At 40.1% G+C, this 15984-nt stretch overlaps 1 protein-coding gene across 3 annotated transcripts; it reads right to left on the bottom strand.

Annotated features, from left to right (window-relative positions):
- Positions 1-891: 891 nt before the first annotated feature.
- Positions 892-10492, bottom strand: LOC125884861 (ALK and LTK ligand 1-like). Of its 3 annotated transcripts, XM_049570124.1 has the most exons (7): positions 9937-10492; positions 9126-9214; positions 8389-8639; positions 4727-4780; positions 4285-4365; positions 2603-2674; positions 892-1549 (listed from the first exon to the last, which is right to left on the bottom strand). In XM_049570124.1, exons 3-6 carry the CDS (start codon positions 8627-8629, stop codon positions 2610-2612), a joined length of 441 nt encoding a protein of 146 aa, XP_049426081.1. In that variant the 5' UTR covers positions 8630-8639; positions 9126-9214; positions 9937-10492; the 3' UTR covers positions 892-1549; positions 2603-2609. The 3 variants fall into 3 exon arrangements, with proteins under 3 accessions (XP_049426081.1, XP_049426079.1, XP_049426080.1); XM_049570122.1 differs by lacking the exon at positions 9126-9214; XM_049570123.1 differs by lacking the exon at positions 9937-10492 and having other exon boundaries at positions 9126-9342.
- Between the last annotated feature and the right edge of the window lie 5492 nt (positions 10493-15984).

Below are 15984 nucleotides of genomic sequence, written 5' to 3'. Positions count from 1 at the left end.
TTAAAAACACTGGAAATGAACATGAAAAAACTTTCTGGCAGTGAACGTAACAAAGAAAAATCTGGCATTAAATGTTAGAATCCCCCCTGGCATTGAATGTTAAAATTCTTTCTGGAATTAAATGTTAAAATTTTTTGGCACTAAGTGTTAAATATTCTGGCATTGAATGTTGAAAATTCGTACTAAAACAGAACATTAAATAGTTATCTGGCATTGAACATTAATTTTTCTGACACTTTCATAAAACTTTCTGGAATTAGACATTGAACTTTGTGTCACTGACTACAGAAAAACTTGTGGCACCGAACATTAAAAAAAATCTTTCCAGCATTGAATGTCAAACTTCCTGGCATTGAACAATAAAAAAAGTGGCATTACACAATAAAATCCTACCTGGCATTGAAAGTTAAAAATCTTTCTGGCACTGAACGTTAAAATTCCTTCTGGTATTGAACGTAAAATAACTTTCTGGCATTAAACATTAAACCTTCTGGCATTGAATGTCAAAAACATGTACTGAAATGGAACATTAAAAAACTCTCTGACACTGAATTTTAAAAAGCTTTCTGGCATTGAACATTAAAAAAAACTTTCTGGCTTTAAACATTAAACTTTCTGCCACTGAATGTTAAAAACTTTAACCAACTAAACGTTAAACTTTATGAAACTCAACGTAAAAAAAATAAAACATTCTGGCATTGACTGTTAAAAAAGTTTCTGAAACTGAACATCAAACTGTCTTGCACTGACTGTAGAAAAACTTGTGGCGTTGAACATAACCTGGGTTTACAGAACCACTCAGTGTAGAGGTTCTGTCAGAACGGAACGGCCATGAAGAACCAGGAGAATAAAAAGTCTTAATGTGTTAAAAACATGTATCAAACGTGCGTCTTTATTCTCTGACAGTATGTACATATTGCACATGCATCTGAAAGCATATAAATATACTGAATATAATCACTGTTCTTATGATGAACCAGGAACATCAAACACATTCAGCCGACGTCCAATCAGAGGGTTTGTCCATTTATAGTTCCTCCGAGACGTCGGCGGTGTCTGAAATAACAAGAGAAACAAAACCCTGAAAAACATTTGGTCCCAAATCTGATGTTCTTCTTGTTCTTCAGGCGCCATTCCACTTCATTCCAGCTTCAGTAGAAACTGGTAGAATCACCTGAGATCATCAGACGGATGTTCGCTTTAGAAAAATAGAAATCTGTTCTCTTTTTTCAGTCTGAATGAGAGGTGGAGATCAGCAGAACCCAGGAGAACACAACATGTTCATGAAGAACAGAAGAACCTCGTAGAAGATCGTGGACAAGTTGTTCAACAGAACAGAAGTTGAATAGACAGGTGGGTTAAATAATAATGACGCTGGAACAGGACAGAGAACAGTGCGTTCTGAAGACTGGTAGGGAATCAGAGTCATCACAGTGGTTCCTCAGAGGAGGTTCCCTTGGCTGGAGAACCTCTGCTGCTCATCAGTGGATGGGCCTCATCAGGGTGTGCTACCCTGTTCATTGACATGGCGGCACTTCCTGTCCAGAGGCTGTGATAACGACAGAAGAAGAAGAAAATTTATGATCTAAAAATGTTCAACATCAAGAACCACAACTAGTATTCATGAGTATCATTTTAAAATGTTCTAACTCAAGTGGACGGCAAAGTCCACGCCACAACTGTCACGAGAACAACCAAGTTATCGTTATAGTTATGATTCTTGACCGTTCTAGATCCACAGACTCTCTGTTCTAAAGGTTCACCAAACTCTCCCCCCTACACACTGTACAGAGTCTATGTTCTAATGGTTGTGTAGGCTGCTCTATGGGTTCTAAAGACTTCTCTGTAGTTTTATATCACTGATCTTCAAAGCTACAGGATCTTCAAACTCTATGTTCTACAGGTTCTATGGACAGAACGTTCTACAGGTTCTACGTACAGAAATGTTTTCAGGTTCTAAAAACTGTAAAGTTTATTACAGAGGTTTAAGAGACTTTAGATCAACAGTTTTAAGGTTCTAGAGACTTAAAGCCCCAATGATTTGTAGATATTGGGTTTAAGATGTTCTACAGACTTTATGTTCTACAGGATCTACAGACTCTATGTTCTTAAGGATCTACAGACTTTATGTTCTGCTGGATCTATGGACTCTATGTTCTACAGGATCTACAGACTTTATGTTCTGCTGGATCTATGGACTCTATGTTCTACAGGATCTACAGACTCTATGTTCTGCTGGATCTATAGACTCTGTGTTCTTCAGGATCTACAGACTCTATGTTCTGCTGGATCTATGGACTCTATGTTCTTCAGGATCGACAGACTCTATGTTCTGCTGGATCTACAGGCAGCTCTGATATCATGTCAGATAATGAAGACCGTTTTAGGAACAAATGTCGGTTCTCTGCAGTCGGACAAAACATTTAACTTAAGGAAGTGACTGTGTCTGTCGGCTCTGACCTTTGACGTTGATACACCTGATCCAGTCTGGTTCAGAGCTGGCATGGTTCCACAGTAGGAACACATAACACAGTGTTCACAGTGAAAACAGAGTGGTGATGCATATTACGGTCTGTACAGAGAGAAGACGGGGCAGTCTCACCATGTGTTTATCTCTCGCTGCAGCGGGGGCTGTTGGCCAGTCGAGTCAGCAGACGAGCACATCTTTTATAATCTGAGAACATCAGAGCACAAAACAACAACAACATTTTGAATCTGGTGATCAGATCTAATCTACGGCTGCTGTGTCACAAGGCTCATGAAATCTTTAGCCTAGCTTAGCACAAGCTAGCCCCGGGCTAAAGTAGAACCGTATCATGTCAATTAGGTCATCAGTTTTCTGTCATGGTGGAAAAATGTCCCACTGGGCTTGTTGTTGTTGAAGGAACAGGAAATACAGAACACGTAAAAACATGTATGTTTAAAACCTGGAGCTCACATTCACTCAGCAGCTCTGCAACAAGTACTCACACTGTGTACTCGAATACATCCATTACCACTTGTATTAACGTATTTTACTCTGAGGTATTAGTACTTGTATTAAAGTATTTTACTCTGAGGTATCAGTACTTGTATTAAAGTGTTTACTCTGAGGTATCAGTACTTGTATTAAAGTGTTTTTACTCTGAGGTATCAGTACTTGTATTAAAGTATTTTACTCTGAGGTATCAGTACTTGTATTAAAGTGTTTTACTCTGAGGTATCAGTACTTGTATTAAAGTGTTTTTACTCTGAGGTATCAGTACTTGTATTAAAGTGTTTTACTCTGAGGTATCAGTACTTGTATTAAAGTGTTTTACTCTGAGGTATCAGTACTTGTATTAAAGTGTTTTTACTCTGAGGTATCAGTACTTGTATTAAAGTGTTTTACTCTGAGGTATCAGTACTTGTATTAAAGTATTTTTACTCTGAGGTATTAGTACTTGTATGAAGGTATTTTTACTCTGAGGTATTAGTTAGTTAATAAAACACAAAGTGTTTCTGTTTGAACAGTTTGAACTGATGGAGTCCTGCAGGGACAGGCCAACACACACACACACACACACACACACACACACACACACAGTGTGTGTTATCAGTCAGTAATCATGTCAGAAGAGCAGCAGCTCCTGTGATCTTAAATCATGCATGTAGCGCTGTGTTTATCTTGGACCGAGCGTGTGTTAACAAAAATGTGTGTGTGTGTGTGTGTGTGTGTGTGTGTGTGTGTTAAAACAAGTCTTACCCTGTTTTTGATCTCAAACGAACTCCCGCAGCAACTCAACACAGTAACACTGCAGGGAATTGAACCTACAACCATAGGACAACCTCCTGGCACTGACCTGGTTCAGTTTTTGCACCTGCGGCGGTGAGGAGACTAAAATCTAGACGTTTGATCTGAAGTTTGACTCTGAGACACGAGCAGGGAGATCTGAGCACGTTTACCACAAGCTACCAACTTCATTCTGTTTAAAAATGGCCGCTGTATCCGCTGACGTATGGTGCTTTGGGGCTAGTCACCCTCCTGCATCAGGTTTGGACACTCAGGAGCGGCATGTTCATTCACGCTTATTACATTCACAGTGTCTTTTCAAAATAAACTTCCTGTTTCACAGGGAACGTCCAGCTTGTTAGGTGCATCATGTTTTTAAAAAATAAAAAGATCTTTGCTTTTTTAATTATCACGTTCAGTTAATCAGGATTTGGGATTTGTTTACAGAGCTGTTCAACCACTGGAAATTGTGAAATGCATGGTCCCCTCAAGGCAGGAAAAGAGAGAGAGTGTGTGTGTCTGTGTGTACTCACAGGCAGGTATGGTACAGTCTCTGGTGTTGTGGTAAAGTCTGTGGAAATGTTTCCTGCACTTTGGGTTGAAGTAAAGAGGACCTGAGGACAGAGTGAAACACACTTTAGGGACGCCGTGCTCTGATTGGAACTAGGACTGTGACAAAGCATCTCATTAGCATATTCAAGTATGTTATTATAATGTTCTAATAAAGTTTAACAAAGCACTGTTCAAATGTGAGGATTTCTTCACTTTGAGCATGTTAATAAACGTGAAGCTAGTCGTGATACATCAAGTACAAACATTACATCGTCCGTTGTCTGCTCACATCGTTTACTGACACCACACCGTACAAACACTCCATCACAAGTTCAATTCCTGCACTCAGGTACATCAGGATCGGCAGCAGGTGTACTTCAATCAAAGATCGTCCTGCCAGGTTGTCGAGGCAGGATGGCGTACCTGTCAGGTGTCTGATGAACTTTTCCTTGTGTTGAGGATCTCGGGGGTGACCCTCTGAAATAAAAACAAAAATATATCAGCTCCAGTCGCAGTAGTGATGTTTATCTTTATACGACCATCCCCCACCAGTTTGCTGCACTGAAATTAAAATGCAAATTAACGGAGCAGAGCTGTCAACAAACAAACAAACAAACAAACAAACAGGTACAGTTCAAAAGCTCCAGAAAAAAGTTAAGTTATATTAAAGTAAATAAAGTACTGTTCTAACAAAGTTTAATAAGATACAGTGACAATTAAGTTACATTAATTAATTTTGAATAAAATACTGTTCTAATAAAATAAAATAAAGCATTGTTCTATAAAATTAAATAAAGTACTGTTATAATAAAGTTAAATAAAGTACTGTTCTAATAAAGTAAAATAAAGTACTGTTCTATAAAGTTAAATAAAGTACTGTTCTAATAAAGTTTAAAAGGTAGAGTTTGAATAAAGTTTAATAAGGTAGAGTTCTATAAAATTAAATAAAGTACTGTTCTCTAAAGTTAAATAAAGTACTGTTCTAATAAAGTAAAATAAAGTACTGTTCTATAAAGTTAAATAAAGTACTGTTCTATAAAGTTTAATAAGGTAGAGTTCTATAAAATTAAATAAAGTACTGTTCTCTAAAGTTAAATGAAGTACTGTTCTAATAAAGTAAAATAAAGTACTATTCTATAAAGTTAAATAAAGTACTGTTCTAATAAAGTAAAATAAAGTACTGTTCTATAAAGTTAAATAAGGTAGAGTTCTATAAAGTTAAATAAAGTATTGTTCTAATAAAGTAAAATAAAGTACTGTTCTATAAAGTTAAATAAAGTACTGTTCTAATAAAGTAAAATGAGCTACTGTTATAATAAAGTTTAATAAGGTAGAGTTATAATAAAGTTAAATAAGGTAGAGTTATAATAAAGTTAAATAAAGTACTGTTCTAATAAAGTAAAATAAAGTACTGTTCTATAAAGTTAAATAAAGTACTGTTCTAATAAAGTAAAATGAGCTACTGTTATAATAAAGTTTAATAAGGTAGAGTTATAATAAAGTTAAATAAGGTAGAGTTATAATAAAGTTAAATAAAGTACTGTTCTAATAAAGTAAAATAAAGTACTGTTCTATAAAGTTAAATAAAGTACTGTTCTAATAAAGTAAAATAAAGTACTGTTCTATAAAGTTAAATAAAGTACTGTTCTAATAAAGTAAAATGAGCTACTGTTATAATAAAGTTTAATAAGGTAGAGTTATAATAAAGTTAAATAAGGTAGAGTTATAATAAGGTTAAATAAAGTATTGTTCTAATAAAGTAAAATAAAGTACTGTTCTATAAAGTTAAATAAAGTACTGTTCTAATAAAGTAAAATGAGCTACTGTTATAATAAAGTTTAATAAGGTAGAGTTATAATAAAGTTAAATAAGGTAGAGTTATAATAAAGTTAAATAAAGTACTGTTCTAATAAAGTTGAATAAAGCACTTTATTTTACTTTATTACAACAGTACATTATTCAGCTTTCTTGGAACAGTACTTTATTTTACTAATTAATTCGAATAACATACTGTTGTAATAAAGTTAAATAAAGTACTTTTATGATGGATAAATCCATCACTGGCCCCATAAAAGCTTTAAAACAAGGAATACCCAGGGCCCCAGACCTGCAGGGGCCCCAGACCTGCAGGGGCCCTCACTTCCCCACATTCACTGTGTGTTAATCTGATTACCTCATCATGCCTCTGTACCGGTGATAGCTGGGGCCAGAGGCATTATGTTTTTGGGTTGTCTGTCCGCCCTCCTCTCATGAACACATTATCTCAAAAACACCTTGAGGGACTTTCCTGAGATTTGGCTATAATGTTCACCTGGGCTCAGTGCTGAACTGATTGGGTTTTAGTGGTCAGAGGTCAAAAGGTTACTATGACCATGTGTCCATCTCATTCCTGTGAACGTGATATCTCAAGAAGACCTTGAAGGAGTATCCTCAAGTTTGGCACAAATGTTTGCTTGGACTCAAGAATGACCTGATTTGGTGGTTCAGAGGTCAAAGGTCACTGTGTCCTTACAGAACATGTTTATGGCTGTAAGTCAAGAATTTTTACACTTACAATGAAATTTTCACACAAACATCTAATGGTAAGTCTTGTCAAGTCAAGTTCAGCTTTCTGAGTCCCATGATTATGATTATTACAAATGAATCCATCATTGAAATATCTGCTCTGAGGTAAAAACAACCCGACACTGAAGAAGAAGAAGAAGAAGATGAAGAAGAAGTAGAAGAAGAAGAAGATGAAAAAGAAGAAGAAGAGGCCTGATGATGTCACCGGGCTGAGGACCCTGAGGTGCTGGCCATCAGCTGACAGCTCTAATGGAGCCCACTGTAAATGCCCTGATGAGTTAAAGTGGAGTTGACCTGACTGATCCAAACAACCAGATGTCCTGAGGTGATCCAGCTCTGAGTGTTGTGACATTTGCTGCTCCAGAATCAACTCTCTGTTTGTGCCTTATATAACTGCTGCTGGTGGTTGTTTACCCTGCTCAGACCTTAGATTCTGTTCGTCCGACAAAACATTAAAAATTCATTGTTAACATTCACTGACTTAAAAGGAGCCACAGGTCACCGTCTGGACGTCTGGACCGTATTCACAAAGCTTCCCAGCACTAAGAGTCGCTACTAGTGATGAAATTCTAAGAAAATTCTTAGAATCGTGACGTTTTCTTAGAATTTCCCCTTAAATTTAAGACCAGGTCCGTGTAAAGATTAAAGTTATTCACAAAACATCTTCCACCTGAAAAGAGATCCTAAGGTGAAAAACTGTCAGGAGCATAGAGGAGGACTTCAAGAGGTTTAAGAGCAGACAATGGTGGAAACACAAAGAGGTCTGAGAAATATTCTCCAAACACTGAATGACCATCAGTAAATGAAATGCCACAGCTTAGATTGTGCGGGGATAATGTTTGTGGTTGATCTAATTAGGGGTATGCACACATTTCCCACCTAACACAATATCATTATAACAGAAGATGAACACAACACTAAGATACTTGAAAAACTGTAAAAACACAACAGTGCAGCAGTGATGACTTTGGTGAGTCTCAACCTTCCATCAGCAGTGACCACACTAACAGTGATGACACTTTCACAGTCTCATATTGTGGTGCAGTTCATTCCATTTCCCATTTTTCACAAGCATCGCACCTAGCAACGGGGTCAACTGTGCTTCTTCACTAAGATAAAGGTTTCTGTCCCTTCCTTGGTCAGAGTTGCTCTGAGAACTTTCCTAAATCACTCCTAAGCTAGGACTCCTTACTAAAAGTCTTTAGGCTGAGTTAGGAGCTCTGTGAGAGTGTTCTCAGAATGTTTGTGAATACGGCCCCTGAACTTTAACCTCCAGAGGTGGAGGAAGTATTCAGATACTTTACTGAAGTATAAAAGTACTCAGTTCTAAATCAAAGTCCCGACTTTGAAATGTCACAATAATCAGGAAGACGTACTGAAAGTGTCGTCCCTTTAATGTCCTACAGAGTAGTGGTAGTTGTAGTAGTAGTATCAGTGGTTGTAGCAATAGTAACAGTAGTAACAGTAATAGTAACAGTAGTAACAGTAGTCATTGCAGTAGCAGTAGTAATAGTACTGACCCAGTCCCTGGTGTGACCTGTTTTCTTTCTCCGGGGTTCTCACTCCATGTCTGGTGAGTCCCACCGCCGTCTCGGTCCTCGGTTTCGGGTACCGGCCGACCAGCTCCAGCAGGCTGCGTCCGTCTGGACGCCCCTCCATCCGGGTACCTGAGCCCCGGAGCACAGTTACCGCGGTGCAGCGTCCAGCGGCCAGCAGCAGAACCAGGAGCGCCGACAGGACCGGGAGGCGCGGGAGCAGCATCACTGCTGACCTACAGGGAGCACAGCCTGATTGATTACAGCTCTTAGCATAAGGTCACTTCCGGCACATTTTCCAGACCTCTCATGAGATCTAGTAACCGAGTTTTTACTTTGACGGTTTATTTGTTGGGGCGATAACGAACGATAACAATCAGTTGGTGTATTTCAGCCCTGAGCTTCTTCAGGAGATACAGTTCAGCCTCCAGTTCTGACAGGTTCTGACATCACTGAGTCAGATCGTTTTTGTTTTAATTCCAGCCGTCAGCGTTCACACACATTCTCTGCAGGAAATTCATTTTGTCTTGTTTAAGATGGTCTGACCTTTAAACGCCGTTAGTTTGTAGCTGCAAATGTTCGCTGTAAAGATGGATCAACATTGAATACACAGTATTGTTTCAATGTTGATCCATAAACTTTAAACGTTGTTTCAAAGTTGTCTCAACGTTGACACAGATCTTTCTGTAATTTCAATGGTGATGTATGAGAATTCTTTTTACCTTTATACAACCATCAGAATTCAACGTTGATTCAATGTTGTTTTAATGTTGAAACACCAGCTGACAGTTGACGGTCGGCTGTGCTCCAGCTGGCCTTTCAGAAATTATTCAAACAATTCAGAAAAAGACAATAAACAGAAAGTTGTAAATGTAAGAAACATATTCATTTTTTTAAAAAAAAATCTTTGTAAATTAGTTAAATGTATTCACAGATCTTTTTTAATTTTTTTTTTATCCTATAAATCGTGTATTTGCAGGTCTGTTTATATTTACTATTCATTTTGTTTCTGTTTTTCTATCTGGAAGAAGTTTTATATTTACAGATTAAATGTACACACAGAGTGTCATGGTTCGTATAAATAACATTGGCACAAATCTATTTCCATATCTTACGCATCAAATACAACATTTTTCTTCAATTAGAAATTCTCTGAAATTATTTCAGGAAAAAGACATTCACAGATTAATAAATAAAAATCTGATTAAGAAATATCTGTCCAACAGACGTAAATGTAACAAAGATATTGTAAAGAAATTAAATGTATTTACATTTAAGAAAGATTAAGTTGTGTATGTGCAGATGTTTTATAGTTACTAGACAGTGTTTTTATTTTACAAATCAAATTAACAGACGGATTTTCAATCTGTTGGTATAAATAATCTCGACACCAATCTGTCTCCATATCAGCGGCACCGGTGTTATGATGATGTTACTTTATGATTTAAAGTTAAATCCGGTTCCTGAAGTCAGACCCGAATCTGTCTCTCGCTCATGTGATATTGAACCATGAAGGTGTTCCTGTCACTTTACCTGTCTGGCTCCTGACGCGGCTCGGTGCACCTCTGCTCCCGGCGCAGAGCTCCCTGATCCCGGGCTCTCCCTCCCGGCTGGTCCCGGTCCGGGTTCTGGGTCTCTGCTGTTCAGTGGCTGCTGAGTCTCCTCTTGTTTTATTATCCCGGGTTGTTCTCGATCCGAGCCGCGTGCCGAGCTCCGGGGCCCGGTGGCATCTTACTATCAGACCGGCTGGTGGAGCGCGTGGAGCGGGAGAAGCTCCTTCATCATCATCATCATCATCATCACCACCGTCATCATCATCACCTTCATCTTCTTCATCATCAGCCGGGCCTTCCAGCAGCAGCTGTCAGAGAGCTCGGGTCATGTCTGTGCTCTGCAGACCGAAGGGAAGACTGCACGTCCCGTCCTGTCCCGTCCCGTCCTGTCCCGTCCTGTCCCCAGGTGTCCACCTAAACCCGCGCGTGGCGCGAGACAACCTGTAGCTGTCCTCTGTTGATCAGGTGTGTGTGTGTGTGTGTGTGTGTGTGTGCAACGCGCGCTCCTTCTCCTCCTCCGTCCTATTCCGTCTCTTCCTCTGTCCACATGCGCGACTCAACATGATCACGGAAATACAAGTAGAGGAGGAGGAGGAGGAGGAGGAGGAGAGAGGCGCGCGTGTACGTGCGAGCGGAGGGCCGACATGCACGCGGAGACGTTTAAAGACAGTTTGAAGGATCAGCGGTGCAACTCTCCCTCTGTGTCTGTCAGAGTAATCCACTACAGGTAAAAGTACTGACACTACTCTGTCAGAGTAATCCACTACAGTAATCCACTACAGGTAAAAGTACTGACACTACTCTGTCAGAGTAATCCACTACAGTAATCCACTACAGGTAAAAGTACTGACACTACTCTGTCAGAGTAATCCACTACAGTAATCCACTACAGGTGAAAGTACTGACACTACTCTGTCAGAGTAATCCACTACAGTAATCCACTACAGGTAAAAGTACTGACACTACTAGTACTCCATTACAGTATACACCACCAACTGGCAGTGTATCATACCACTTTGACAGGTGCCATCTGGTCAACTCGTCCGCCCTTCCGTCCAATACGGACTCTCGGGTTACAAACTGCCGCCGCCTGCTGCGTAACATAGTGCTGCTGAAGGTGCCTCTGTGTGCGGGTACATAAGCCCAAGTGGCGGTATTTGAGCATGACCGACTGCAGGTGAGTGACCGTCTCCAAAAAATATCGGGATTTCCTCGACCTGAACTACAAAACTGTGCCAACATTGGTGGGCGTGTCGTATTCTACATGTTGGAAAGAGACGATGGAGTCTCTTCGGTATCAGTGTTCTACGTTTTCTTGTCGTTATTAGCTGGTCGGTTGTCATTTCAAACAAATATCCATAATAATTGAACAAAAGTTCGCAGGTAATCAATGACTCACCGTCTTGCTCCTGTTCACCCGTGCTGTGTATCATCCAACGCCCTCCGTTAATGACACGTCATCAATCGCAATGATTCAAAACTGGAACTCGGGCTGCTTTGCTCAAAAGCACCTGAACAGAACCGGTTGAAGAACCAGAGCTGATTCGTATGAGGGTTCTTGAGGGGGTTCCTTAAAGAGTTGTTTGAGGCGTTCTTTCGCTCGGGTTCCAGTGGTTGTACAGAAGGTTCTCGAGGTCCGATGTTGGATGTTCCTGACGGGTACTTCAGGGATTGCTTTGCAGATTTCAGGGGCTGGGCTTCGTCTCTTCGTCCCGAGAAACCTTGAAGACGTTCCAGAGGTAAATAGGAGAGTTTCGGACTCTCGTGGTGATTTGAGGGTCTGTGTCAGACTCCGCTGGATGTTCCAGAGGTCTTTGAGGAGGAACTTGATATGAACAGAGACAAACATGAAATATTCAACACACGAAAGGTAGACAAGAGAACAAGGGACAAGTGGACACTCAAACGCTGGGTAATAAGGACTGAGGACAGAGTGAACACACTCTTCTTGTTCTCAGGGTTCCACCTTTATTTGTTCATCTGCTCTGAACGTGAGTGTGTGTGTGAGCAGTGATTTACCAGGAACCAGGTTTTATCAGGAAAGTATGTGGGTACTGATGTGTGTGTGGTTCACAGTCTATACTGTACGTGTGTGTGTGTTCCTGTTTATTAAACCTGTATTTATTCAGGGTTTAAGCGGAGGAATGACGGCCTGGATCTCAGAGTGCAGGCTGTTTATTCATGCAGGTCACGGCAGTGCCGACAAAGTTTTCTCACGGCCATTAACTCCACTTTGTACATATCCAGGCCTGTACCTCAGCAATGTGGCACTGACTACACGCACAGCTCTGGAACGTCTCCAAGAACTTCTGGAGCACATTTTAAACCTTATTTTAACCTCCTGAGGGATCCTCCTCCAGGACCCTCCCCAAGGATCCCTGGAACACACTTTAAGGTCCCCCCGAAACCTGAAAACTCAGTGAAATGTTGATTTAGAGTCGAGAACACTGCTGGAACCTCTCAGACCTTCTTTAACAAGGCAAGAACCTCTGAAACTATCTCAGAAGACTTAACTCAGCCCCCTTTGTACATTTGTACGTTACCATGTAGTTGAAAAGACTGACGTCTCATTTAAAAACAACTGCTTTTCGTGGCACTATCCCTGCTGGAGAAACAGCGACGGTACAAACAGCACTGACTCCCTGATGGTGTTGAACGGTGGTCTGCAACTTGGCTGGCATCTCCCCGGGGAGTCACACAGTACACCACCCCTCCACCTCCTGATGACAGAGTCAGCTCAGAGACTACGTCACCTTAGAAATGTTACTGTGATTCATATGAAACGTGCAGATGTATTTTTTTCTGTTTGTAGAAATGCACAACGCCAACATCTTCTCCTGGCAACTGGAGATCGCCAGGTTTGTGGTTTGATTTCTTCTCCTGTTGCTTTTATCAAAACCTACGAGCCTGTCTGTTTGAAGTCAAGTGAGGCCTTAAACAACACAGAGTTAAATAAAAACAGAAACAGGAAACAGGAAGACTGCCTTCATGAGATCAGGGTCTGGATCGCTGAGAATTTTTCACAGCTCAGTGCTGATAAGACGGAGATTCTGTTTGTTGGTCCCCCTCATTACGCAAAGTATTGGGCATCTTTCCTGCTAATCTGCGTAATTTGGGGGTAAAATTTAATCAGCCAGCATCATTTGATACCCCTTGAAGCACCTGACCAAATCTTGTTTTATCCATTTGAGATATATCAGTAAACTGAGATCTGTTGTTTCAACTGCTGAACTGGAATTTTTTCCACCTGCCTTTGTCTCATCTTGCATTAACTGCTGTAATGTGGCTCCGTTTGTGTGGTGCTAATTCCTTAATATTTTACAAAGCGTTATATGAGTTTGAGGAGATTCCAGGAATTCTTAATAAGGGTTGAGGGGGGGGGGGAACTTTGGGTTCCCCCCCCCCCTCAACCCTTTGGGTGTCTCAAAGGATCCTGGGGAGGTTGCAGATGTTCTTGATGTTTCAGGAGTCTTTAGTCTCGTTATGGTGGTTTGGAGAGTGTCTGAGAATCTCCTGATAATGTTCTTTTGGATGGATTCTTTGGTTCTTTGGATGTTCCAAAGGTTCTTGATCAGATTCTTAAGGAGAAATTTCAGGGGCTTATAAAGGAGGTTTAAAGGATGGCATTTGAATTAACGTGAAGGAGATTCCAGAGGTTCTTATCTATCTTCTTTTATCTTGTGTGCAAATAGTCGTACTCACTTTGTCTTTATGTTGTGAAACACTTTGTGTCTGCGAGAAGCGTCACGTAAATAAATGTTACTTACTTATTTACTTAACAGAACAAACCAGATGCAAACATGTTTGACTGTGATGAGAGATGGAAGAGAATCTAAACACACAGTTGGTGAGAGCGTTCCGTTCTGCCAGGTTCTCTTACTGCTGGCATCACACACACACACACACACACACACACATTCTTTAACCACACGTGATGAACTGCACGGCCAACAACAACACCAGGTGTGTGCAGCTGTGAAAGGTGTGATCTGTCATACGACGATGTGCGAAAATCATGTTTCACATCCTCGGAGCAACAAACGAAGACAAACACAATCCGCTGCTGTTTTTGGATCAACGTTCAGACAATCAAAACGTCTAATGACACAAATTAAACACACACAGGGGTCAAAGGTCAGACGGGGTCGTGGGAAAACTATGTGTTCGCGGAGACTCTGGAGACGTCTGAACGCAGCGAGTCAGAACCATTAAGGCTCTAAATCTGTCTCCAGGATTAACTCCCCGTGTCCGTCTGTCTTGGTTTGCTGTGTTGCCCCGGTTCTCTCTTCGCCCGGCAGCCACTCGTGTCCTGGATTCAGACCTCCATCATGCTCATAAATAAAATGTCTCGTGTCTCGCCTTTCTGAATTTGGAAGCAAAAAATGTTAATGACAACAATAACCACTTGATATGTTCCTGTTCCTCCGGGACACGCTCTGCTGCATCATTCTGACAATGCGCATTTTTGTCTGCTCCACACAAACAGCTGCGGGCACTCTGGGGAACAAACCGTGGATCTGTTCTCGCAGATCTCCGTTGGGATTGCGTGACAACAGATTTTACGGGAGTTCGTGTACGATAAATCTACTGGAAAAAAATGCACAACTAATTTGACTGGTGGCCTGCCTGATTTCTAAAAACGGTTTGGAGAATATGCAACAGGCGGGCGCAGGAAGTCAGATAAGGACCTCTGGAATCTCCTTCATGTTAATTCAAATGCCATCCTTTAAACCCCCTCAAAGGCCCCTGAAAATTCTCCTTAAGAGTCTGATCAAGAACATTAAGAACATTTGGAACATCCAAAGAACCTCTCAGATTTCTTCAAGGACCTCTGACACTTCATAATCAGTCCTTTAAAATATGATCAGGAGATTCTCAGACACTCTCAGAACCACCGCAATGACACTAAAGACTCCTGAAACATCAAAAACATCTGCAACCTCCCCAGGAACCTTTGAGACACCCGAAATAACCTCTTAAACCACATCAGGTGCCCGTGAAAGAACCCTTATTAAGAACGTCTGGAATCTCCTCAAACAACGTCGCCTTATACAGGGCTTTTTAAAAATATTTAAAGGATTAGTGCCACACAAACTATGTTGTCATGTTACAAACCTAACGTAAATTTATGTACTTCACCTAAAGTTACGTAGGTTAGGTCAGGGTTAGAAAAAATTAAGCTGGGGGTCGTCATGCTATAAACTTAATGTAAAGTTAGGTAGGTTAGGTTTAAGAAAGTAAATTGATGAAGATTACGTTAAGGGAAAAAACATGGTTGAGCATCTTCATGTTACATTCTCAAAATAAAGTTATTTACGTTAAGTAAGTAACCTGACAACAGAAAGAAACATGGTTTGGCATTGTAACATAAAATTATGTACATAACTTTATGTTAAGTATGTAACATGACAAAAAAGGATTGGGCTTCATCACTTTGCGTACTTAACGTAAAGTTAGGTAGGTTAGGTTCAGGCAAGTAAAGTTACGTTGCCTGGATTTAAGTAAATTTACGTAGGTTTGGTTTAGGAAAAGAATTATGGTTGGGCGTCATCAAGATATGTTTTATGTACTTTACGTAAATTTATGTTGGTTAGGTTTGGGAAAGAATTGCACGTTATGTAGATTAGCTTTAAGAAAAGAAATACGGTTGGGCGTCTTCATGTTACGTACTTATCGCAAAGTTCCTAAGGTTAGTTGAGTGTGATCAAGTTACGAACTTTATGCAAAGTTACATATTTAATGTAACGTTCTGAAAGTTTACATGAAGAAATGTGGTTTGTATTTAACGTAAAGTAACATAGGTGAAGGCTGATGAGAACCAAAGAGCTGATTGTCTCTTCGTTCTGACACAAACACACAGTTCTTAATTTTCTGTGTAAATACAATATTCAGTATCGTTGACTGTTGGTCTGATGTTTATAAATAAAGTTTTTATCTGTTTACAAAAATGTGGCTGATAATAATAATAAAAATAATAAAGGTTGTAATTTCATCTGCAGCCAACAGACGGATCAACAGCTTCATGATG

This window comes from Epinephelus fuscoguttatus, linkage group LG24, assembly GCF_011397635.1.
Source record: "Epinephelus fuscoguttatus linkage group LG24, E.fuscoguttatus.final_Chr_v1".
In the NCBI taxonomy this organism is placed as follows: domain Eukaryota; kingdom Metazoa; phylum Chordata; class Actinopteri; order Perciformes; family Serranidae; genus Epinephelus; species Epinephelus fuscoguttatus.
The sequence above is the reverse complement of the archived record's forward strand: the minus strand, read 5'-3'. Positions and strand labels throughout refer to the sequence as shown.

Bases quoted from the DNA above. Each gene is read 5' to 3' on its own strand.
- LOC125884861 (XM_049570124.1), bottom strand. From the start codon at position 8,629: ATGCTGCTCCCGCGCCTCCCGGTCCTGTCGGCGCTCCTGGTTCTGCTG. The intron at 4,781-8,388 runs GTCAGTACTATT...TTTTTATTTCAG, and splicing joins CAGGTCACACCAGGGACTGG to AGGGTCACCCCCGAGATCCT. The intron at 4,366-4,726 runs GTACGCCATCCT...CTCTGTCCTCAG, and splicing joins GTTCATCAGACACCTGACAG to GTCCTCTTTACTTCAACCCA.